Raw genomic sequence first — 25,031 nt, 5'->3', positions numbered from 1 at the left:
TTTGCAACTTATTTTCCCCAAAGCCACCACAATCCTCATCCATTTATTCTAAAATCTTCATCTGCAATATAAAAGTTAGCCTGTCTATACAGTTATCTTGTTTTCAGATACGTACTGAGCAAGTTGAATTGTTAATTACAAGTTTCTTGTCACCTAAAGTCCTCAGATTTTGAATTATTTTGAATAAAAACTGGAGTAGTTTTCAGTTTACTAGAAAAAAATCTATTTCTGAGCACTTTGCTTTTGAAAGCTCAAGAAGATAATACAACTCTCAAAGACTTACACACATCCTTACATTTATACGCTGTGAAAAGCCCCACTGAAGTCAATGGCTCTATTCACAGTGCATAAAATTAAGCACATGGTTATGTCTTTGCAGGATCAGGACCTAATGATGCAATAAATTAATGCATACTAAAAAAAAAAATCAAATCATATTTCTAATTGTATCAAACTTTTACAAAATACACTTCTAAAGCATCCCATATAAGCTTCCCATGTTGGATAATGTTTCCTGTCCACAGATTCTGAAAGGCACAAATGAATTGAAGAGACTGTTCTTTCAAGTCTTCCAACTATGGAGACAATCTAAAAAATTTCATGTTAGGAAGAGGTCCAATATAAGGCATTCAGATATTCCTTTTTGTATTATAGATCTACATTAAGCACCACTTATGGTTACAATGTTCAAAGAAAGAAACATTTTTTCCTTCAAAAATGAGTTTGCACATGGGACATCATTTGTGAGGGAGATGCTGATGAGGCTGATGAATTGGAAATCTTAGAATTATTTGTGATCTGTAGTTCTTCAAGTCTTCTCATGTAGTCATCACGCAGTGCTAGGAGCTCCATGTAACGCTGCTCCACGGGATTTGGCTGCTGGAAAAAAACAAAACAAAACAACAAAGGTGACTTTTACAATGTTATTTTGATCAGGTTTTCTCAGCATGAGATTGTTCCAACTCTACCTAACAATCTGGCAGCACCCAACATTTGGGCTCTCCAGCGTCACAAACAGTAAAATCTTCTCAAAAGGGTTTCCTCATATCTATCCTCCTTTCCTCACAACAAGAGATTTATATCCAGCTTTATCCAAAGCCAGTTTATGCTACTTCAATATCAGTCAGAAAAGCTTGCTTCTGAATGATGAGAGGGTTGTTTGTTCCCTTTTTCCCATTCTCAGGCCTTGTTTATACTACCGCAGTAAGTCGACCTAAGTTACGCCATTCCAGTTATGTGAATAACATACTTGGAGTTGATGTAGCTTAGGTCGATGTACTGCGGGGTCTACACTGCGCTGCATTGACAGGAGATGCTCTCCCATCAAGTTCCCGTACTCTTCTTGGAGTGGTGGATTACCGGAGTCAACCAGAGAGGGCTCCCCCATCAATTCTGCAGGTCGATTGTAGCAGCGCTGATCTACTGGTAAGTGTAGACAAGCCCTTAGATTGGCGCTGCCACAATCGATGCAGTCAGCGTCTGTCAAATATAAAGGAAAGAGTAGCATAAAATTCCTCCTTGGCAGCTGTACTGAATCGCTTTACCTGTAAGGAGTCAAGATGCTCAAATAACCTGGTTGGCACCTGACCAGAACCAATAAGGAAAGAAGATACTTTCAAATCTTGGGGGTGGGGGGAGGGGGCAGGAGTAAGGCGAGGTTTTCTTCGTGCTCTCTTTGTTTGTTCCCTCTCTGGACGGAGAGAGAGACCAGACATGTACAACATCTCCTAAAAAACATTCCTGAAATGATCCATCTAAAATTACAAAAATTGTAAGTAAGGCAAGGAAATGCATTCTCTTTTGTTTTAGCCTGTGAATTTTCCCTATCTTAAGAGGAGTTTTATTCCGGTTTTTGTAACTGTGAAGCTGAGTCCTGAGGGGAGTCCTCTGTGTTTTAAATCTTTTTATTACCTGTAAAGTTACCTTGCATCCTGATTTTGCAGGTGTGATTCTTTTACTTTTTTCTTTACACTAAATTTATTCTTTTAAGAACCTGATTATCTTTAGGACACTAAAATCAAAGGGTCTGGTTTGTACTTACATTAAAGGCAAATGGTTGGAATATTATTCTCAAGCCTCCCCAGGAAAAGGAGTGAAGGGGCTTGAGGGGATATTTTGGGGAAATAGAGATTCCAAGTGACCCATTCCTGAATTTTTGTTTAAATCACTTGGTGGTGGCAGCAATACCATCCAAGGACTAGTATCAGAGGGTAGCCGTGTTAGTCTGGATCTGTAAAAGCAGCAAAGAATCCTGTGGCACCTTATAGACTAACAAAACGTCTGTTAGTCTATAAGGTGCCACAGGATTCTTTGCTGCTTATCCAAGGACAAGGAAAGGAATTTGTGCTTTGGGAAAGTTTTTAACCTACACTGATAGAATATAAGCTATGGGGATCTTTCATATGGGTCCCTACATCTGTACCCCAGAGTTCAGAGCGTGGAGGGAATCGTGATAGTGTAAAGACTAGTAAAGACCCACTAAATTGATGGGAGAGCATCCTGCAGCTGACTCCGGTAATCCACCACTCCGAGAAAAGTAAGAGAAGTAAACGGGAAAGCATATCCCGTCAATACAACGTGATGTAGTCACCGCAGTTAAGTCGACCTAAACTACATCGACTCCAGTTATTTTTTAGAGAGAGAGAGAGAGAGAGAGAGAGAGAGAGAGAGAGTCACATAAGCGTAGTAGCGTAACTTAGGTCGAGTTATTGTGGTATTATAGACAAGGCCTCACAGACGTCATGAGCACATCTACCTCTTCACAACCCAAGAATTGAAAATCTAAGTCCAGATTTAAAGTCACAGTGTCTTGCTTGGAAGTGCTGGTAAATCATAAAGCTGGACCAATAATATATTAGCATCCTTATAATTAAAAATAATTATTGGTTTGTTTGGATTTTTTAGGGAGGGGAGTGGGTGTTAAATAAAACCTTTGTACCTAAGTTTTACGAGTTCCTCCAAAAAATGCTAGTGCATTTTCTATTAGTAAATTCTCTAATGAAACTCTGGACATCTGTTTTATGAAATTTCTTGAGCTTCAGGAAAAAAAAACTATTCATATAAATAGCAGTTCTTTAACAGGGGGTGGGGTGATAAGCATTTCCCTTCTGACATAATTCCATAAAACTTCAAATAATTTCTGTCTGTAGGGAGGACATGATAAATTAAGTAGAAAAGAGATACTGCACGTGGCAAACTTAGAGACACAGCCTTCAATTATGCCAGGTTCAACAAGTGTCAAGGGGTTGCTGCTGCTTTTCAGATATCTCCCTATAATTTTAGAAGTGATCCATCAGAGGAACAGTTTCAGCAACAAATTCCAGGTCCCTGCAGGACCAAATAAAATGCCACATACCTTTAGGGATAAATAAATTAATTTCTTTACTCCCCTCACATGTAGTCTATTTCTCTAACATTAAGCAGCAGGTGAGGTACTGGTACAACGGGTAGAGAGTATGACCCAACCATAGAAGCTATTGGATTCAGTTATTACCTAGAGAATTAGCAGGAAAATAGCAAAGCTGTCAAACAATATGCCTAACTCTAAAGGAATATTGCACTAGGAAACTGATCCATTGCTTGCACAGAAGCCTCAACTGTGTTTTTTGTAATGATGTTGAAAAGTGTCTTGTCCCATTTACAATAGCAGTTAAAATTCAGTACTGGTTCAGGGGAACACATCAACAGAGAGTCAATTTCCTGATGAAGATGGGGCTTAAACATACAACAGGAAAAAAAAAACCAGCAACTTCAGTCTCTCTTTCCTCAAAAAAGGTCACTCTTCCTGACAGACATTAGTTGAAATGACTAAACAGAGAACATAAATTACATTCTGTATAGCGTAAAAAAAACCAACAGTACAAGCCATAATTAAAGTTATTGTAGCTTTACGTTGAGAAGTATTTCATATAAGTTGGAGAAGGTGACTTACTTGCTGCCGAATCCGTGGATTCCATCTAATGTAATAATTGACCCAAAGTTCCAAGTGACGCATACTAGCTACTGGATAGAGTGCTCGATTCAGTTCTTTAGTATAAAAAGGATTGGTGTGCTTTGCTTTTTCACTATTTATCAGTGACCACAATGACAATGTTCTCTCAGTCACTTTCTGCAAAGAAAATGAAATGGTAAGGGTTTTGAGTATTTGTACAGTATAAGAGTGCACGCACTATGGTAACTCCAGTTACACTTTTCATATAGCATGGTTCTGTTCCAACTAGAAGTATCACATGTATAATCACTATAGGAAGAAATTCCACAAGCAGTGACAAACTTACAAAGTACCCTGAAGTCTGAATATTGTCATTTAGATACATGAAAACAAGCTTGCTGTCTTGCAACTGTTCCAATAACACTGCCATTTTTGCTACCTTGGCTATACACAACTTACTTCTTTTTTTTTAAATTAAGATCATATATTCTTCCTGTCACAGCCAAACAATCATCAGTTTTACCTACCTCTTTTTCTCTAACAGATTCACAGTTGTACAAGAAAGTACCAAATCGGCAGCTATACAAATGGTCCAGAATTGTAATCAAGAATTGTTCATTGAATTCAAAAGCTGTTGGAAACTAGGCACAAAAAAGTTATTGTTAGAGATTTGTTTCTGTGTGAGTGCACACACACATAGAAACAGTCTGATTGAATAGTTAGCTTAAAAGACATCATTCAGGAAACCTGTTATTAAGTTTACCTAAAAATTAGGTTTCCTGCCACAAAACAAGTACAAACATGATGGATTAAATGCTCAAACAGGTAAGATGTCAACACTCCTACATTCTTATCAATGAATATATTAGCACATGTCCTGTCAGACCAGCAATGTTGCTTTACAGTTTTTAAGGTCAAAGATATAAAGCTGGTTCTGCCACTCCAAAGATGGATAAAATCTCATCTTGCCTAACAAGAGGCTGGTTTCCTTGTTGATCAGGAACTTTTTCACTTTTGTCTCAAAACGATTAAGACTAAACTACATGCAGGAATTAGGATCTGATAAAGGTATGGGGCCACTGCAATTAAGCAGAAAGCTGCTGACCTCTCTGTGACAGATTTAACTTGATATAGGAAAAGGATTTGTTTATCCAAACAAAATGCAAGGAGGGGCTTATAGTGGGCAAAAGGAAACTGCAGTACTTAGTTGGTTGCACAGTATTATTACACTAAGTGAACTTGTACATTTCTTGAGGTATCTCAAGTGGAGACAATAAGTTTCTATAAACAGAATAAGCTGTGAAAGGGTATAGCTGGAAGACTGCAATCCACAAGATAAGATTCAACAGAAATTCAAGGCAAACGTTTTGTCTCCACAATGTTAGCTAAACTTTTATGAATAATAAGCTCTCAGGCAGAAACACAATTAATCAAAATCAGTGAAATACAGTTCTTCAGTAACGATACCATGAAAGACTGCTAACTCAACTACATCAAGATTAGACAACCAAAATGATTATATTTAAACTAGTAATATAACAGTCATAGGCCTAGTAAACTAGTGACCCTGCTTTGCACTGACACATAGGGGAACCAATATTTGATTTTCAGTTCTTGACTCATTTTTTTTGGACCCACATGGGCTAGGTATGCTATAAAGACAATATGCACAGTTTTGTTACTTAATACAAAGAGTTTGTTAGCTCATGAGGTAAAACTGAGTAGCCCCAAGCATTCTTTTCAAGCTTCCAATAGGAAGGACAGGAGCAATGTCACAGTATATTCAGGGCAAGGTTTTAGAATAAGATTAAAAAAGAGGGAAGGAGAAAATCTCAATGCTCTGAAAACGCGGGAAGGGACTGTGAAATAACCTACAGCAGTTTGGTAGACCTAGTTTGATACTCAAAGACTTAAAGTTGTTTTGTCCTTGCATGAGGGAATTTTGTTTCCAGGAACAGTTTTTGGAATGATGAAATAAAACAAAATTAGCCATAATACAGGAATTCTAGTTCCTGTAATTATATGCAACAGTATTACGCTATTATAAACATTCATAACATAATCTGTTTAAGTTATGTCATAGTACAGTCCTTTAAGCATGAAATATTGGTTAATGAGCAGAAGGACTGGACATAAAGCCAGCATATTTTCTACTCAGAAATAGTGAGACTTCCGGCTTGGGAGGGAGGAGAGGGTTAACATACAAAAAAGGTAAGTAAATATGCTACTTTCTACCACTTCGTCAGAGTAGCAAACTTATGCATACAGTGGTGGTTGGTTTGTTTTTGTTGTGGGTTGGGGGGGGGGTTTGGGGAGGGGAAGTGGCAGCTTTTTGTTTGTTTGTGGTTTGTTGCTTTGGGGATTCAGACTCTTAATTCAAGGATAATTTTAAAATATTGTTATTTGCTGGATAACATCATCTTGGATATGGCTAGAGCTTACCTGCTTAGACATTTGCCACACGCAATCAATGAACTGGAGAAAGATAGGTGATCTATCAGCATCAGCATGGTTTTTATCACCATGGCCTATTCTCTGAAGTGAAAGAAAGCAAGTTGGACATTACTCACAACTGGTTTTGGTATATATCTGATGTCTATTTTGGTGTGAGACATGCTTCATAAATGCCAAGAGACGCATGAAAAACACATTTGATCTACAATATTACAATGAGAGGGTAAATACTCTATTGTCCACCCTCCTGACTTTAGCTATATAATTTTACATATTAACATTATTTTAAAACACAAAGATTTGAAAGATTCTGAAGTGCAAATAACTTCTGCTGGAATCAAGGGGAGTTTCTTGATTAAGGGTTGCAACATTCAGCATTCAAATCAACCCTCCAAAGCACAGGCATTTTCAGCATCCTTAATCCTGTACATAAAGCACTATGCAAAACATGACTGAGGTGGCAAGAACTCCACCTACTTGCACTAGTTTATCTTATCTTCATTTAAGTTTGAAACAATATGACATCTTTTCTCCCTAATACTTACCCAGCTCAATCATTTACACTAAATTCATGCTACTGTTGCCTTCCAAGTCCTGAGTTTCTTTTGAACATGCTGTAAACGTATGGAATCAATTTCTACCAACACTTCCTCAGAGATGGAAATCAAGTTTATGCTCCTTTATCCTACCCCTTCATGTTCTCTCAGAGATAAGTAGTAGCTGTTGTATAGCTTTTCATATTCAAGAATCTTCCTTTCCCAAAATGTAGCAGTATATTTTTTTTTTACTTTCTAAAGATCTAAGCTGAAGCAATGTTGATCCACTGTCAGATGATCCCTCAAAAAAAACAATTCACTTGTGCTACTGTTTTACTACAACTGATGAACTAAAACATCTACTGCATACCTTTAGCCTTGCTGATAAGAGATTCTAAAGAATGTAACTTCATGCACAGAGTAACTTTCGTAACAGAGTTTGTGCTGCCAGCAGGATGTGAAAACAGCTAGCAGAAGCCAGCAGTATCCCCAGTAAGAGCATGGGTTTACCTGAAAGTCTGCCTTTGTGGGGAAGTTAGGTCCACTTTGTAGGGACTGATGAAGGTGTGATGTGAAGTGAAGAGTAGGTAGTGGCCCTGCAGATATCAGAGGAAGTGGCCTCCTCTCTCTCTCTCTGCTTAAGTAGCAGAAAGACAGACTCTGGCAGAGCATCTTTTCGCTGTGAGAGAAGGGGGTTTACTCCGCTGTCAATACAGGATTTCGGCCAGTCACTAATGTTGGCCTTAGAGCAGGGGTCGGCAACCTTTCAGAAGTGGTGTGCCGAGTCTTCATTTATTCACTCTAATTTAAGGTTTCGCGTGCCAGTCATACATTTTAATGTTTTTAGAAGGTCTCTTTCTATAAGTCTATAATATAACTAAACTATTGTTGTATGTAAAGTAAATAAAGTTTTTAAAATGTTTAAGAAGCTTCATTTAAAATTAATTAAAAATGCAGAGCCCCCCGGACGGTGGCCAGGACCCGGGCAGTGTGAGTACCACTGAAAATCAACTCGAGCGCCGCCTTTGGCAATCCTTGCACTGGACCATGAAAACAGTTTGACTTTTTGAATATCAGTCCTGTGCAACTAAAGCTGGATAGCTCATCCCTTTACAGCCTGAGAGTAGTATGTCTGTTTGAAAGGAGAGGAAGAGTTTAGGTAAAAGTTGGAAAAAACCATGTGGAGGTATATGATTACTCTGGAAAAGTACTCCTGAGGCAAATGAAAAACTATCAATTTGTTTGAAAAGAAATGGAAGGTATTGGTAGCAAAGATTAATAACTAAGGAGCTTAGCTCTTCAAAACTACAAGCCGGGGAAAGGACAACTAAAAGCCCAATTCTGATTAAATCATGAGATGCAACACATAAGGACTTAAAGAGACAATGACACAAACTTGGGAAGATAAAAGACAGGTCTTACTGAGAGAGAATGGATCTGAAGATGAGCCTCATGTAGGAAAAGCCCTTGAAAAGTTTTTAAGTATAGAGGTGGAGCCTTAAGGATTCTCTCTCACTCAAAAGACTGTAGAAGGAGAGAGCTGGACTTGGTGTTATGACATGGCAGTGCTTAAGTCCTATGTTTAAACCTGTTATGACAAATTATAGGACATGCTGGAAGAAGGTGGAACACTCTCTCTCAGCACATCACCTAGAAAAGGTTGTCCAGATTCTTCCATCTGTGTGTCTCATTACGATCAGTCAGAGAAAAGCCAAGAAAAACTGCTGGAGTCAGAAAGCTGAATTTATGTTCCACGTTTCCAGTATTCTTTGCTCCGTCCTGGAGGCATATGGAAAGCTTTCACTATCCTCCTTACTGATGCCTGCTAAATGGCACCATAACATGAGCTGTTCTGCATTTCTAGCAGGATGCAAAAAGGGGAGACAAAGAAAATGAATTTTACAAAAATGAAATAAATGCTATGGACTAGCTTCAAGTCTAGGCAAGACTGATCATTCTGCTCAAATTTATTTTTCTTCATCACTTTAGACAGACTGAGTAAAGAGCAGATCAAAACTTGACATGCTGATCAACTGAAAAGTTGAACACATTTATAGAACCTTCATAGCATGCAAGTTTCAATACAAGCATCTAAAAATCGTCCTTGCTTTAGAATTTACAATGTACATAGAAAACATTAAAAAACAGTTCCTTTCAATAATTTTCTTTAATTCTTACCGATGCAAATTTGTGTCCAAAGCTTATCCACTCCTTTTGTACCAGAACTTCAAAACCCACAATTGTTCTGTAGTAGCTGTCTAACATCAACATGGCTAGAGAAGTTAATTGTGCTGTTCGGTCCCAACCATCACTACAGTGTACCAACACTGAGCTCTTCCCTGAAGACACCTTGTCTGCCACTTGAATAGCTCCTGTCAAGACAAGCTAACAACGAGGTACAGATACCAGACAATTCAGAAGGTTAGTGTTATCATTCCAGCAAAAATGATTGATTTTTTACAATTTTAATTAAAAGACTTGGCGAAGAACACCTGTGTGTATCTTAAATTAATCAGATTTTTCTGGGAGTTCAGCAATTTGCAATTTCTACTGTAAAAAAAACGAAGACCCAAACTATACAAGATAGGGTTTACTAAGAAAAAGAGAACCAAACTCATTTCACAGCAACTTCTCCAAAATGGGATAGAAAATAGTGTCTTTACCATACTGAACAAAATAAAAGCTTTTTAAAAATAGGATTATCACAAGAAGTACCTGTGTTAAAAATTACACATTCCATTTAGTTCCTTTTGAGTTAAAGATTTGAGACAGATGCTATTGCTAAAATTAAAGCCTGTTTTATCCTTTTCTCGTGTTTATTTTTGCAACCATTCACTTAAAATGAAAATCCTAAGTAAACAGTAGTTATTACAGCAGGGAATACATTATAAAAATGCAGAAATGTTAGGGTACAAGCCAAAAAGCCAGCTGACAAAATATACTGCTAAAAACATTTTTATGACAATTAATGCATACTTTAAAATATTTTATTTCAATTACAAAGTGGAGCGCACACAGCCTGTTTGCAAAGAAAATGAAGTTCAAAAATTCATGTAATAAATAAATATTGCTAGACTAAAACTTGTACGTTTTGTAAATTGCAGTTTACTTAAACATGCTGTAAAATAGTTTAATTTTCTGTGTTCATTTGCTCTTGCAACTCAAGAATCTTTATTTTACAGCACTCGTTTATTAATTTAATCTTAATCTTACACTGTCTTGTATTTACTCAATTATTAACTACCTTCATCTGTTCCCCCCAAAAGCAAGGTACATCTCTACCCCGAAATAACGTGACCCGATACAACACGAATTTGGATATAATGCGGTAAAACAGTGCAGGGGGCTGCGGGGCTGCGCACTCCGGTGGATCAAAGCAAGTTCGATATAACGCAGTTTCACCTATAACGCGGTAGAGATTTTTTGGCTCCTGAGGACAGCGTTATATCGAGGTAGCAGTGTATGTCAATATTTAAAATTATAAATGTCTCTTACTGTTGATAAATAGGGATATTAAAACGATATATTCTTAAGACTAGTACAATCTAGACAGAGCTATTGGATATTAACACCTTTATACCTGAATAATTTTACAGCCTGACTAATCAAAAGGTAACCCACTTTGTGTAGAATAGATAAATGCTGCCTCTTATTTAAAAGAATTCTTTTGGAAAATAGCATCTGTAATAAAGAGAGCAAGTCTGATATTTGCAGAAGTCCTACCCTACCAGCCAACTCTTTATACAGTTTCCAACAAGCAAAACAGTAAGACATTTTCAAGGTCACTCAATTCCAGAAAAGCAATAATTAAGATTCTTCAGTAATCACACAAATTACAAAGCAAATTAATGTAGTTTTTCTTTTACCAAAAAAAAAAAAAAAAAAAAAAAAAAAAAAAAAGTCATGTAAGGTAAGTGAAAATCTGATCCCTACAGAATATTATTTTGTGCTAGAAACTCACCTTGATATGTTCTAACCAGTGAGTTGACTCCAAACTAGATAGCCAGTGAGATTCTTCTACATTAGGATAAACAATGTCCTTCAACTTTTTTAAAGATTCCCTCATGACATGAATATTATGAATATCTAGGAAGAAGAGTTCTGCATTGGGATATGCATCATCGCCTTCATATCCTCCCCCAGTGGCCTAAAAAACAAAAATAGATTTTAAATCTACTTTTAGTTGTCATTTAAACTCTGCTGAAATACTTTAATAAAGATGGAAGGGATTAAACTTTCTTTAGGACACCCTGCCACATTACCAAGTCAATTATTTATGAGGAAGTCCACCTATATAGCCCAACTATATTAGGCTAGCCCTGTTTTTATATTATATTTAGTAATTATTAAATATATTTTTAGAAAGCTTTATTTCACCTCAATACAAATTTCATCATGAAGAAAATAATAGAAAATGCAAATCCAAGGTAGCTTGCTTTGTGCATGGGTATGCCCAATAAATGTTTTTTTCGTAAAAGTTCCAACAAAGTTCAAATGTGTCCATCAATCTAGTTTTCTTTCTGGAACCCACATGAGTTGCTGCTGTTGCTGTTGCCTTGTCTTAGATAAACATATCAGGCCATGAAGTTAGAGAATGATTTTGGCAACTCTTACAGGACCCTTTGTAAGAGTTTGATCCAGGTGTCAAATCTGAAGAGCATCACTTTTCTTGCATACATTCAGAAGTCTGGGCCTCTCCCAACAGAACTTGCAGAGTGGATATATCTTGTTTCTATCTCTGTTGATTTTTATTCTTGCAACATGCCCTGTCCTCCAGCTCATGATAGTGGATGTTACTTTCTAAGACGGTCTGATATTGATCAAAAGATCTTTTAACTTTCAACTATTTATTTCAGCTAATATTTTCCTTAATAGAGCGCCAATATACCTGAATTTCCCATCTTCCAACTTTGGCAAGATTAGCAGCTATCTCATTCCTGCGCATACAAACATGATTAAATCCATGGAAAAATCAATTTATTGCTTTGCTTTTTGATTCTTTTTATGAACTGGATTGATGAAAATGTTCTGGTTTCTTTGAAAGAAACGGAGGAGTGCTGCTTGCAAGTCAACAAACATCACAACATCCGCCTCTGTTTCTGCTCTGCACTTGCAGTGCAATGAGAATAGCTTTCATTTCATTTCATATCATTTGAACAGATATACCCCAAACAAATGCTCTTTCTTGCACTCGCTATTAGGCCTCTAGATACAAATCACCACACCACAATCACCATTATTGAAAAATGTGTCTGACAAATCATCAGCATACAGATGAATCTGTTTTGCCTTGTGGCTAATGCTGTTGGATGGTCTATTCTACAATCTTCCAAGCCTGTGTGCTCCTTTGATCAAGGTTCCAAAAGGAGAGGTATTTACTGAAGCAGATAGGTTCATGTGGAGGAGTTATTGGCTATACAAGCTTCCTCACACATTTCACCCTTCCACCATCATCACATGCTTCCATGTCCTCCATAGCCTTTATGCATCTTTCAAAACAAGACAATCATTTCAGTCTTGATTTGGTTTTCCAGTTCCTGAACAGTGATGATATTCAGGTTCCCTATTTTCATAAGTGCCAAAATTAAGAACTGAAACAAAACAGTTATAATAATGTTGTCTAAAAGAGATAAATTTTGTGGAGGTGGGTCCCAGAATCCATGGACTGGATTAAACTACCCAGACAAGCAAAAATGGAACATGCACTCTCTCAGATAAGATCCAGGCTGCTTTGAGGACAAACAGGTATGCCCCTGGACTTTATATATATATACACATGCATAAGTAATGGTGGTAAATAGCCTTCCCTTGACCAGACACAAAACTACCTTAATAAAAATTACCTTTTTTTTGTTTTTTTAAAATAGACATTCTGCTGTCTAACCATGTTGTTTGGTTTGTTTTAATTCCTGCTTTATTTCTACTAGCTAAACAAATTTGTGATTTAAGTATGGAGGAAACTGATTAAAAATAAGTGGCGCTCAGATGGACTAGAAGATAAAAATTAAAATGTAAGTACATGCCACAAAGCAGCAATATCTCAATCTTCTGATTATTCTTAGTACACTGGATCATCAATGGCAGAAATGAAAAGAGCAAATATTTATTCACTGCATTTCTATATTAACTAGACAGGAGTTTAATCAAGAGGAACTGACAGTTTTTTCCTTTCTCCATATTACAAACTTTAATTAATGCAAGCACAAGGTCTCAAAGCTTGCTATATTTCAGTGTCCTGTTTATTTGCTCCTAGAATGAATAAAGCTTAAATAATAAAATTATCTATAGCAGGGTGGCCAAACTTACTGGCCCTCTGAGCTGCATACGACAATCTTCAGAAGTTTGAGAGTCAGGGCACACCTGTCGGGAGCTGGGGCTCAGGACTTCAGCCCCACTCCTGCTGAAGCCCTGAGCCCCAGCAGGTGAGTCCCACAGAGCTGAAGCTCCTAGAGCCCCCTCCCCACTGTAAAGAAGCCCTTACCCCACCATCCCACTGCAAGGCAGAGATCCTGAGCTCCCAGTCTGGTAGGCGGAGAGGGGGGCAGCGTGGGGGGCTTGCAAGCCCCAGTAAAATAGCGACATGTGGCTCACGAGCCACAGTTTGGCCACCCCTGCCCTATAGCTTGACCAATAATTGATGGAATTCAAGAATGATCACCATCAGCTTTACTTTAATTGAGTTTTCTATACGCAAAGTTTTTGTTTCCACAGATTTTATGTGCCTTGCGGAACACATTTTAAGATTCTTACTAAAAAGTCACTGCTATGGCTGCTCTCTCAGAAGGTCCAACAGTTCCACGGCAATGCAGCTGCAAAGGCTGATTCCTGCTTGGTATTTGAGGTTATGAGGAAAGACAAAAATACACTCCCCCTACAAGTCATGCTTTCCAAGCTGTCTGAAATCACATTTCCCACGGACAGTAAAAATTCAACTTAACCCTCTAAACTATAGTGAGGAACGAGTACATGGATAGTCCACTACCACTGCCATGGGATGGTGCTTTCTCAATGAGTCAGAGCTGCCATCCTGCCCCTAAAATGAGAGGTGTTTACATATTTTCATATATAAGTCTCTTTTATTAGGCTTTATCCATCCTGGCGTAAGGAACGATTGTTACTTTAGCTCTAGGGCTTCAGTAACTCGTACTGGCTCTGTGGTCTTTGGGTGTGGATGAAAAACGACATACAAAGCCCAGGGAGTAAGCCCAAAATCTTGTACATAAAAGTTATCCAAGGCAAATCAAAAAGTCTCCATTTTGCAGCTTCTTTTACTCTACAGGCCAATCCTTTGCACTGTATAGGTCAATGTTTCTCAAACCCAGCAAATGCACCCTTCCACTGCTTCTACAGCTTAGAAAATTGAAAATACTTTTACTCAAGGGGGAATTCTGCACCACTGCGTACGCACAGAATTCATGTCTCCGTCGATTTTTTTCTTCCACAGCAGAAAATACATTCTGCCAGAGAGGCACGGCAGTTATGCCCACCAGGGGCTGCTGTGGTACCAAAACAAAGGGCAGCCAGCTCACTAGGCATAGCAGTCAGCAGCCAATAGGGAGGAGAGGCTGCGTTCCTCACACTGCCCCGCCCACGGTGCCAGGTGAGGGGGCATGGGTTATGGGGAGTTGGGGGGACACAGACAGAGGGTGACAAATGGAGATGCTGGGGGATTATACAGACTGGGATTCACAGAATCAAAGGACTGCAAGGGAGCTTGAGAGGTCAAGTCCAGTTCCCTGCACTCAACGCAGGACTTAGTATTATCTTAGACCATCCCCTGCTGTGTTTGTCTAACCTGCTCTTAAAAATCCCCAATGATGGAGATTCCACAACCTCCTTAGGTAATTTGTTCTAGCGCTTAAACACTCTGACTGGAAATTTTTCCTAATGTCCAACCTAAACCGCCCTTGTTGCAATTTAAGCTCATTGCTTCTTGTCTTATCCTCAGATGTTAAAGAGAACAATTTTTCTCCCTCCTCCTTGTAACAACCTTTTATGCACTCGAAAACTGTTGTGTCCCCCCTGCCCCCTAGTCTTCTCTTCTTCAGACTAAACAAGCCCAATTTTTTTCAATCTTCCCTCATAGGTCATGTTTTCTAGACCATTAATCATTTTTGTTGCTCTTCTCCAATTTGTCCACATCTTTCCTGAAATGTGGCACCCAGAACCAGACACAATACTCTAGTTAAGGCCTAATCAGCATGGAGTAGAGCAGAATAATTACTTTTTATCTTGCTTATAACATTCTGGCTATAACACTCCCAGAATCATGCTTTTTTTTTTTTTTGCGCAACATTTTTACACGGTTGACTCATATTTAGCTTGTGATCCACTATGAGACCCAGGTCCCTTTACGCATTACTCCTTCGTAGGCAGTCTTTTCCCAGTTTGTATGTGTACAACTGATTGTTCTTTCCTAAGTGGAGTAATTTGCATGTGTCCTTATTGAATTTCATCCTATTTACCCCCTCAGACCATTTCTATAGTTTGTCCAGATAATTTTGAATTTTAATCCTATCCTCCAAAGCAACCTCTCCCAGCTTGGTATCATCCACAAACTTTGTGTGTACTCTCTATGCCAGTGGTTCCCAAACTTGTTCCGCCACTTGTGCGGGGAAAGCCCCTGGCGGGCCAGGCCGGTTTCTTTACCTCCAGGCCAATGGGGGCTGCTGGAAGCAGCGGCTAGTAAGTCCTTCAGCCCATGCCATTTCCAGCAGCTCCCATTGGCCTGGAGCAGCAAACCACGGCCACTGGGAGCCGCGATCAGCCAAACCTCCAGACACAGCAGGTAAACAAACCAGCCCGGCCCACCAGGGGCTTTCCCTGCACAAGCTGTGGAACAAGTCTGGGAACCACTGCTCTATCTCATTATCTAAATAATTGATGAAGATATTGAACAGAACTGGACCCAGAACTGATCCCTGCGAGACCCTACTTGATATGCCCTTCCAGCTTGACTGTGAACCACTGAAAACTACTTTCGGGGAATGGTTTTCCAACCAGTTGTGCACCCACCTTGTAGCAGCTCCATCTAGGTTGTATTATATTCAGAAGGGCTGTGGAGGTGTGGGGGAGGAGAAGACAGACTGGGGCAGGGGTTAAATGGGAGTGGGGGGTGCAAGGCCACATGGGGTTGGGGGTGTGAGGATGCAGGGAAATAAGGTGAGGGGTTGCAGGGATATATGGAGGAGGGGTGGTTGAGTGGGGTGTAGGGACACATGAGACAGGGAAAAATGTGCCTGACTGAATGGGAAAGGCTATGAGTCTGCTAGAGTCTGTATGGGTAAGGCTTCCCAACACCCTGAAACTCACTCCCCAACCCCCCTGAAACTCCCCAAAAATTGTTCCATTTTTCTCCCACCCACACCCCACAACACTGCAGGTTCACTCCCAGGCTCCTTCCCTGCAATTACTTCCCTCTCCCGCAGTGCCTCCATTATCCTGACTCCCACAAGCCTTTGCACGGCTTCTGAGGTGTGCTCGAAATATGCTTCTGTACTGTAGTTTTAATTAATTAATTTATTATTACTCAAAGTTATGTATCAATATGCCTAGTAAGTAATCTATTTGTCAAAAAACACTTCCTGAATGATTTTTCTTGTCTGTATTGTTACAGACATACTTGTTGATGGAGATTTTGAAATAAATTACCAAAATAATTGAAACTGGCATGACTATATAGTGTTATTTTGACAAATAAAATAAGCAGAATTTTACAGAACTTTAAAATATTGTGCATGGAATTTTAATTTTTTGGTGCAGAATTCCCCCAGGAGCAATAAGTGGGACTGATCATTCCTACCTAACAAAAAATGTTTTAAAAGAACAATCAGATGACAAAATATTTAGAACATTTTGCTAAAAAGTTGAAAAGATGTACAGGAAAATTACAATAAAAGAAATGTGTGTGTTTAAGATTCAGCCATAATCCATCTTTGAATTAAGTCCAAAAAATTTTAAATCACTTTTGTAAGAAATGGCTTTCCTTCCACAATGCAAACCACAAGAGGATTACATGGCTGTAACAGAGAGATAATGTTTTGGTCACCCACTAAAATTAAGTGTGCTGCATAAAATGTTATTTGTGGACTAAAATGTAGCCATATGAACCAAAGCCTTAAAACACAACCAATCAGATTAAAATCTATCTAAACTGTCTGTGATAAAGTACATTCCATACACTTCAGAGAAAAAATGAAAGCCATATTTCTTTTTTTTTTAATAAGCTATTCCATGTTACCAGCAAGTAGCCTACAAACATTTGTTTTTTATGTTTGAGTTATAGCAGTGCAAGAACATTTTGCAGAGATCATTTTTTATCCCACTTTCAGAACTCTGAAGCAGCCCAACAAATATATTATACGTATTTGCTACATGCTTCCAAGTTCCTCCACTTATGTGAGGACTGTAGTGTAGTGCGTCATCGTATTTTGATGACATTTTATTTTAAACTACCAACAGTTAAAAAAATTTTAAAAAAGAAACTGTTTCTAAAAACCTCTTTACAGTTAGGAACAGCAAACTTATGACACAATTGCTTTTAGTTTCAGAAACAGGATTGTTAAAACATCTACTTACCTTGTTAGCTACTGCATTTACACTGGGTCTTGCATCATAGATAGTCAGTTTTGAGATCTGTCCATTAGCATCCCTGATAATATCAAGATACCTTTCATCATCTTTATTTCTTTTCCCACTCATACCAACAAGAGGTTGACTGGAGCGCATAACAGCAGCTTGGTTCTCTGGATGAATCCACGACAGCACCTAGTCACATGCCATAAAATGTTAGCAAGCAGTATACTCTTTGAGAATCACAAGTTAAGGCATCAAAGTTATGTTCTTTACAAACAGTTAATGGAAAGGTTAAAATATTTAGACCTTGCTAAATTGGAAGAAATAAAAAAGTTGTGTATGTTTTGTCCTAAGTTAGGAGTTACCAAGCTACTATTTCTAGTAAAAGATCATTGCACAAAACTACTGGCATGTAAAGAGGTTATTCTCCTCTTGTGTATGTAACTCCTATTTAGGTATCCTGAAATTATAGGCACAAATACAAGGCCAAGTGTATTGTGTAACTTCAGAATTCATCTCTTTAATCTCATCTTTTTTTAAATTCTTATGATTGGGTAAATGATTTTGAAAATGCAAACTGAGCATAAACTAATGCAGAAATGCCTGCCTGAATTAGTGAAGAGGCTGAAACAATATTTCAAAGGTGTGAACACATCCCATACATTTCAGTTAGAGGCCCCACAATTCTGCAACTGCATAGTATGGCATTTTTCCATCAGGTCACATACTTCAGCATTTTTGCTCCATCTAGGTGCCTGAAATTTTGTTTTGTCTCCCTGCCGCTGCCTTTTGCTTTCCAGATCGCCCAGCAATGGGGAGTTAATTTGAGTAGAGTTTGTTTTCTCTCTCTTCATTGTTTCACTAAGTCAGAGAATGGAAGGAGAAAAAACGAAGCAGCCTAGTCTATGAGAACAAAGTCTGAGGAACCAGGGAGATGAGCCTCTGCAACTGGCTACAATTTATTCATTGTCCCTGGCACACAGAACAAGAATATTCTGAGTACCTTGACAATACTATGAGAACCTGGGGGGGGGGGGGCAAGGCCACTTCGTGAGCATCCTTAAAAAAAAAATCACTGTTGAAAATAATGCTCAATGAAGATTACATCAATGAGCCATAGCTGTCAATTTTTGGGGGGGATGGGAATTAACGGTTATTTCACGGTAATAGAATAAGTTCATGATGCAGAAGAATTTGATCCCATTGTGCAGGCGTATATAGGACCTAGCAAGATTTAGATGAGATTAGCCTGGTTACAAAAAGAACTAACAGTAAATCCATTAGGTAACCTTAAACATGTCACTAGATTTGATTTAGCACTTTTTTTTTGTACATGATCATATGAGAGCGCCTTTAAACAAACAGTGAAAATAAAAACAAAAACAAACAAATCAGTCAAAATTATTTATACTGAATTAGAATTTTTTGTGTGTTTCTATTTGGCTGCAATTTGTTACTCTGTAGTTTCTATTCTAAAGTTAAAGAAGTTCTTCCAGGACTATCTAAAATTTATTTTAGTTGTCTAAGTTAAAAATATTTCTTCCAAGCTATCAAGAAAAAAAAAAGCTGGCAACTCGGAAAAAGGATACTATGTCGGAGGTCTGGCTCTATGAATGACCTTCAGATTTGTGTTCAACTGCCAGGTGGTTTGCATGCATATGAGAAGGATAACATTTGTTATCAATTCTTAAGTGCATCCAACAATAGTCAGCCCACAAAGTAGCACAGATGGTGGCCTGAGGCTCAGGCTCTGTCAACAAAAGGGAATGTGCAACAGTGGCAGTTATTACTAGGAAAGGGAAATGAGAACAGCAAAATGGGGATGGGAGATATTTTTGCAGGGGAACCAGGAACAGGGCTTGGCAGTCACAGTAGTTTAAAGCAGTAAAATCGATTTAAGTTACTTGGCTGCAACATAAAAAAGCCCCCTCATTTCTCAGGCCACAAGAACAATATATCTGCATGTAAACTTCACACTAATTACTCTATAAGGCACATTCTATCACGTATAGTACTTACTGGAATTCTATTTCGGGACCTAAAAGCAGCAACTTTCTTAAGATCATCATCTGTGGCATTATATGGGACTACCAAAAGTGATGGATATGTATCACATAGTCCATAATGTTCATTGATAAAAGTTACTCTCCACTGTTCATTGGGCAGTCCCTTAAAAACGAAACAGAAATAAGATATGTTTTACTTGGTATTTTATAACTTTGCAAATTCTTCTTTATACTTATTCTTTTACATGCTATTATGGCCACATGGTGGCAACAACCTACCAATTTACCATGAGTAACTATAGTAATGATGATACAGAACAAATGGTAGCTTAGAAGATTACAGGACCACACAAGACAGGACATTGCTGATGGGTTCACAGTCTTTAACAACTACAGTAGTTAAAACACGCTTGCCTGTATATGCAGTCCTTTTCACAAATTGTATTTTAACTAGACCTTCATGTAAAAAACACTGAAATTATGAGAAAAATAGTTAACAAAAAGTGGAAAAAAACCTCCTCCCAATTTAGGAGTAGAGGAGGGAAAGAAAAGCTTTTTCCTCTCACAGAGAAAACTGTCTTTCCAGCCTGCCTATGAAAAAAAGGTTCTAAAAAGGCACAACTCTGAGGAGAGAATTAGAGGAAAGCCCTTCCTCTCAAATTTTCTCCTTCTCATACCCTAACAAAGCTTGAGTCTCATATTTGTTTGAAGTTTGTTGAGGTTGAAGGCAGACTCCTGATTAGATAGGAAACATAATTGCCTTTTAGCTAAACAGACTACTGATATAACAGGATGTTACTCAGGAGACTATTCCCCCAACAGCCCATCAGGGAATTCAAAGGGGCTAACAAGCTCCCCATACACTCACACACACTGAGTGGGGTTTGTGTGGGTGTTTGAATTTTTACCTTTTCTTTTCTGGGCCTCTAAACCTCGGACCAAACAGATGCTGCGTGAATCTGGATACTCCTTAGCCCATCAGAAAATTACAAGGAAAAAATCCAAGAGAGTTGTTATGGCTTGTTGTGTAAACATGAATTTAAAACTTTTTAATGAACTCAGTATTTATGCAATATGTCATGAAAATAGTTTTGGTGCTATTCTCAGATGCATTCACCTAATTAATAAACATACCTTTTTAAATTAAGTATACCATGCCCCTTTCCTTTGTTGCCGTTACTTTTTTTCATATCAATTCAAAGTGTGAACTAATGTTCGTATAAATAACCACTGTAAAAGAATGTGCAGTTTCCATAATAAGCAATTTTCTAAACTTTTGGAAGTACCAGACTGGATGGAATTTGCATACTTAGTATCCTAACTGCCTCTGTTATATTCTCACTCTCTCAACTTTTGAAGCAGGGCTCAAAATATCCAAAATTAGCAAGACAGACTTCCAGAGTGAAAACTTCTAGATTTTTTAATATTATATACTGACCAGTGCATGCAGAAAATTTCAGCTAAAAAAAACCCCCAACAGCTTTTAGAGCTGATTTATAAACTTCTGAAATGCAGGGTTTACAATGTAAAAATCAAACTCTGTGTTGTCCTACAATTCATTTTACATGCAATATAGACATTGAGAACTGTCTAATAATAATAATAATAATAATAGCGTGCTATAATGGTATTTATCAAGTGTCTAAAAAGAAATACAGAGGCACTTTGCTAAGTTTCTTTTTTAAACAGTCTTTGAGGTTCCACCATATTTTGTTTTTAATCTTACTTTTTTTTTTTTGTCAGATCTGTCAACCTTTCTCTACTTCACTTTTTCACTTTTTTTTCCCCCAGCCCACACACCAAAAATGGTGACAAATGACCTTGCTACTTTTTGAAATTCACATACAAAAAAATAGGTCTCTGTACATTTTCAGATAATGTTATTATTAACTCACTTGTCTCCTATATTCAGGCATCGGATTATAAACCATCCAACCATTTTCAGCAAACTTTTCTTCATTTACAAAGGCAAAAAAAGGCTGTAAGAGGTAAGACAAAGGAATTAATCATAGAATTCCAGCTGAAAGTAGCTACACAAGAAAGACCCTCTCTCATTATGTCCCAAATGACTAGATCAATTTTCTGGTGTTGCTACCTCCACTGTATGTTCTAGTAAAAGTTGAAATGTGACAGATGAATGTAAAACAGAACTTTCTGTATTGTAGTCTAGGTATTCACAAAAATCTCAAATGAAACAATGTAAATTTGACAAATAGAGTTTTAAAATAAATTTTTAAACAAAGTTTGAAAAAAAGTAATACAAAACCAGAAAATTAGGAGGGTGAAAACGGTAAGAGTTTTTTTGTTTTTTTAATACTTTAATTCAAGCAGATGACTCCTTGAGCTATTTTAAAATTTTGTACAGTCCAGGTAGTTTCATATTCCACCCAAAGTCAACAACTTCTTTTCTAGTAAGCGTCAATGCTATTATTACTCAAGACATTAGACACAAACATGAAGGCGGAACAACAGACTGGGTTGTTGCTGATGTTCCTAAGGTCATATAGCAACCTCAGGACAAAGGAAGCAGTTTACCTTTCAGTATCTTTAATACTGAGTTGGAAAAGACTTCCTAATTTTTATAAAAGCTGGCTTTCTATAGGTTGTACAGCTCAATAATTCAATAGAGCTAGGTTCACCAGTTTTGAGAAACATTCATACTTGTTTAGAATTTTCACTGGAAAATTAAAACATTCCCCAATTCAATCACTGAAAAATAAAATAAGAATGAGCTGTCTCTGGTACTCTATGCCAGCAATTAAATATTCCTAACAATGATAAATTTCCTGTTAAAATAAATCAAGAAGCTGGTGACCCAATCTAGAAGTAGCCATATTGTATGTTTCACCATCAAAACAAAAAAATTTTTTTCAGATGTAGAATGACATAGGGAAACCCTTATTTTAATTTCAAGTTTCAAAACTGAAATGAGAAAACTGTCCGTAGAGGGGATGAATGCTTACAATGGGAAAAAAGATTTATTTAAAGCAGGACTCTGTGCTCCCATGCGTATAGTGTGTCATTCAGGTCTTATTTTGAAACATCTAGATATACAAATTCTAGTCTCTTTTTGTTAGAACAACACGATGATCTAAAACTTTAAGAGCACAACCACAGAAATTTAAGAACATGGTATTGAGAAATAAGTTCCCTTTAGTAGTCAAGTGAACAACTATTAACTCAGAGTTGACAAACTGAGAAGAAAGCTAATTAACAATAGATAATGCTCACCTTTCAGGACTTGTAGACTTTATTAGGTAACCTTAGAAAAGCTAGAATATAAGCAGTCAATTGAATTGTGCCAAAATCTGCTGTCTCTCATTAAAATATATAACAGCACAACACAATTATGAAATGCAAAGACGACATGAAGCTTTATAAGAGTATGGAATGAAGGAAGCATGTGGAGCTTTTCAATATATTTATCTGAACTATCCTCTAGGATAGGGGTCGGCAACCTTTGGCACACAGCTCACCACAGTAAGGACCCTTGCAGGCCGGGTCAGTTTGTTTACCTGCCGTGTCCGCAGGTTCAGCCGATCGTGGCTCCCACCGGCCACAGTTCGCCATGCCAGGCCAATGAGCGTGGCAGGAAGCGTTGGTCAGTGCATCCCTCAGCCCACGCTGCTTCCCGCCGCCCCCATTGGCCTGGGATGGCAAACCATGGCCAGTGGGAGCCATGATCAGCCAAATTTGCGGACGCGGCAAGTAAACAAACTGGCCCGGCCCACCAGGGTGCTTACCCTGGCGAGCTGTGTGCCAAAGGTTGCCAACCCCTGATCTAGGAGGAGAATCCCAGCATGCTACATGCTTTCAAAATAAATTTTAGGTTTGCTATAATATTTCTGGTAAAAGATGAAAGGATTTAAAAAGTGGAGGCCTACTGTGCTTCTGTATCTTTATACAGGAGCTGAATAAGCTATTAATAAAAAGCATATATTGTACATATACCATCCAAATTATAGGTCTGGTAACTATCAATGATCTTACTCATTAGAGAAGAAAAATGTGGTAGAGATTGCTTTAATAAGCTAAACATTCCCCCTCTGCCTTCCACTTAAGTTTTTTCTTTTTAAAAGACTAGACACTGTAAGAAGACAAAACAAGTCAAATGCTAATGTTTAAGACCGAATATAGTTCATTTCTCCACTGTCACCTCCACTCTCATCTTAGGCTTTTCTTTCAGAGCAAAATACTTAAATATCCAAAGCAGAACAGTTTCTAGAGAGTGAATTTGCTTCCTTTTTCAGTCTCTAATAAACATAGGCATGACTGTTTCACAAGCAGTAAACATTTTTGAAGTCTTTTCTCAGTTAACTATCTAAATTTTTATTCATCCCCCTAACAAGGACCTTCATTATAGGGATGATTTAGTTGGGGTTGGTCCTGTTTTGAGCAGGGGTTTGGAGTAGATGACCTTCTGAGGTCTCTTCCAACCCTAATCTTCTATGATTCTATGATTAACTGAGCTAAAGATTCTTGACTGCATATTCCACCGATGCATACCATTAAAGGCAAGGCAATAAGCATTTAAGTCATTGTCTCCCACTGACACTTCTCATCAGACCTCTTTCAGCTAGAGCTGGGCAAAAATTTTCATTTAATAGTTTATTTAATGAAAAATACAGTTTCAGCCAACCTGAAACTATTTGTGAATTGATAACACTACTGAAACCTTTTGATTTTGGGGGACTGGAATCAAAGTGGGCAGAGGTGTCAGAGAAGGAGGTGTCAGTAGCATCATCCTTATAACTTTTAACTCAGTGGTTAGGAAACTCACCAGGAATGTGGGAAACCTAGGTTCAATTCACCCCTTTGCCTGACGTGGAGCAGGGATCTGAACTTGAGTCTCCCACACTGCAGTACAGAGCCTGGATCAGGGAAGCCTGGTGATCAGGGCACTCACCTAGGATGGGGAGGACTCAAGTTCAAAGCCCCTGATCCAATGGACTGTTTACTTATGCAAAGTGAAGCAAGTAAACCACAGAGACTCTGAAACCACCTCAACATTTTTTAAAAGTCCAAGATTTTTTGCAGTCTGACTCATGATTTTTCAATGCTTGGCTTTGGCAATACAAATAAGACAGTTCCTTCCCTAAAAAGCTTAAAACCTAAACAAATAAATCCACTAAAGATACCAATTAGGCAGATGAAAATATTTTCACTGATTACAGATAAAGCACTAACGGTGTATCCATCACCAAAGAATTTGTGGGCAAGGGAAGGAGTAGGAGAAACCTAGCATTTTATGAAAAAAGCTTTCAACCAACTTTTGACATTGGTAAAATTTTTACATTTACTACATGAATAATTCTGTTCACTTCTGTGGAAAGCCAACTCAAATTCTCAATATACATGTTAGCCTCTTCCTCTGCAAAGCCCTCCTAGGCTTACATTCAACTTTAACATCTAACTTTACCATCACCACTTCATATATGAAAATAAACTATTTATATACTGTGACATCAGCAAGAGATTTTTGGAACACTACAGGAGAAGAAAATTTTGACTGTGGAGATTGTCACATGA

At 38.0% G+C, this 25,031-nt stretch overlaps 1 protein-coding gene across 3 annotated transcripts in view; it reads right to left on the bottom strand.

The window, feature by feature from the left end:
- Positions 1 to 278: 278 nt before the first annotated feature.
- Positions 279 to 25,031, bottom strand: part of MTM1 (myotubularin 1) — a 55,770-nt gene continuing 31,017 nt past the window's right edge. For 2 of the 3 annotated variants that reach the window (XM_050964747.1, XM_050964748.1), the window contains exons 7-15: positions 21,398 to 21,481; positions 19,516 to 19,665; positions 17,500 to 17,688; positions 10,883 to 11,068; positions 9,100 to 9,306; positions 6,374 to 6,466; positions 4,459 to 4,572; positions 3,932 to 4,108; positions 279 to 879 (exon numbers count right to left, since the gene is read on the bottom strand). In XM_050964747.1, the coding sequence (XP_050820704.1) occupies positions 712 to 879; positions 3,932 to 4,108; positions 4,459 to 4,572; positions 6,374 to 6,466; positions 9,100 to 9,306; positions 10,883 to 11,068; positions 17,500 to 17,688; positions 19,516 to 19,665; positions 21,398 to 21,481 (1,368 nt within the window). In that variant the 3' untranslated portion in view covers positions 279 to 711. The remainder of the gene's footprint in view (positions 880 to 3,931; positions 4,109 to 4,458; positions 4,573 to 6,373; positions 6,467 to 9,099; positions 9,307 to 10,882; positions 11,069 to 17,499; positions 17,689 to 19,515; positions 19,666 to 21,397; positions 21,482 to 25,031) is intronic. The other variant, XM_050964749.1, reaches the window with a different exon arrangement.

The sequence above is a fragment of the Gopherus flavomarginatus genome, chromosome 8, assembly GCF_025201925.1.
Source record: "Gopherus flavomarginatus isolate rGopFla2 chromosome 8, rGopFla2.mat.asm, whole genome shotgun sequence".
Classification (NCBI taxonomy): Eukaryota; Metazoa; Chordata; order Testudines; family Testudinidae; genus Gopherus; species Gopherus flavomarginatus.
This window is presented reverse-complemented; position numbering and strand designations above follow the sequence as displayed.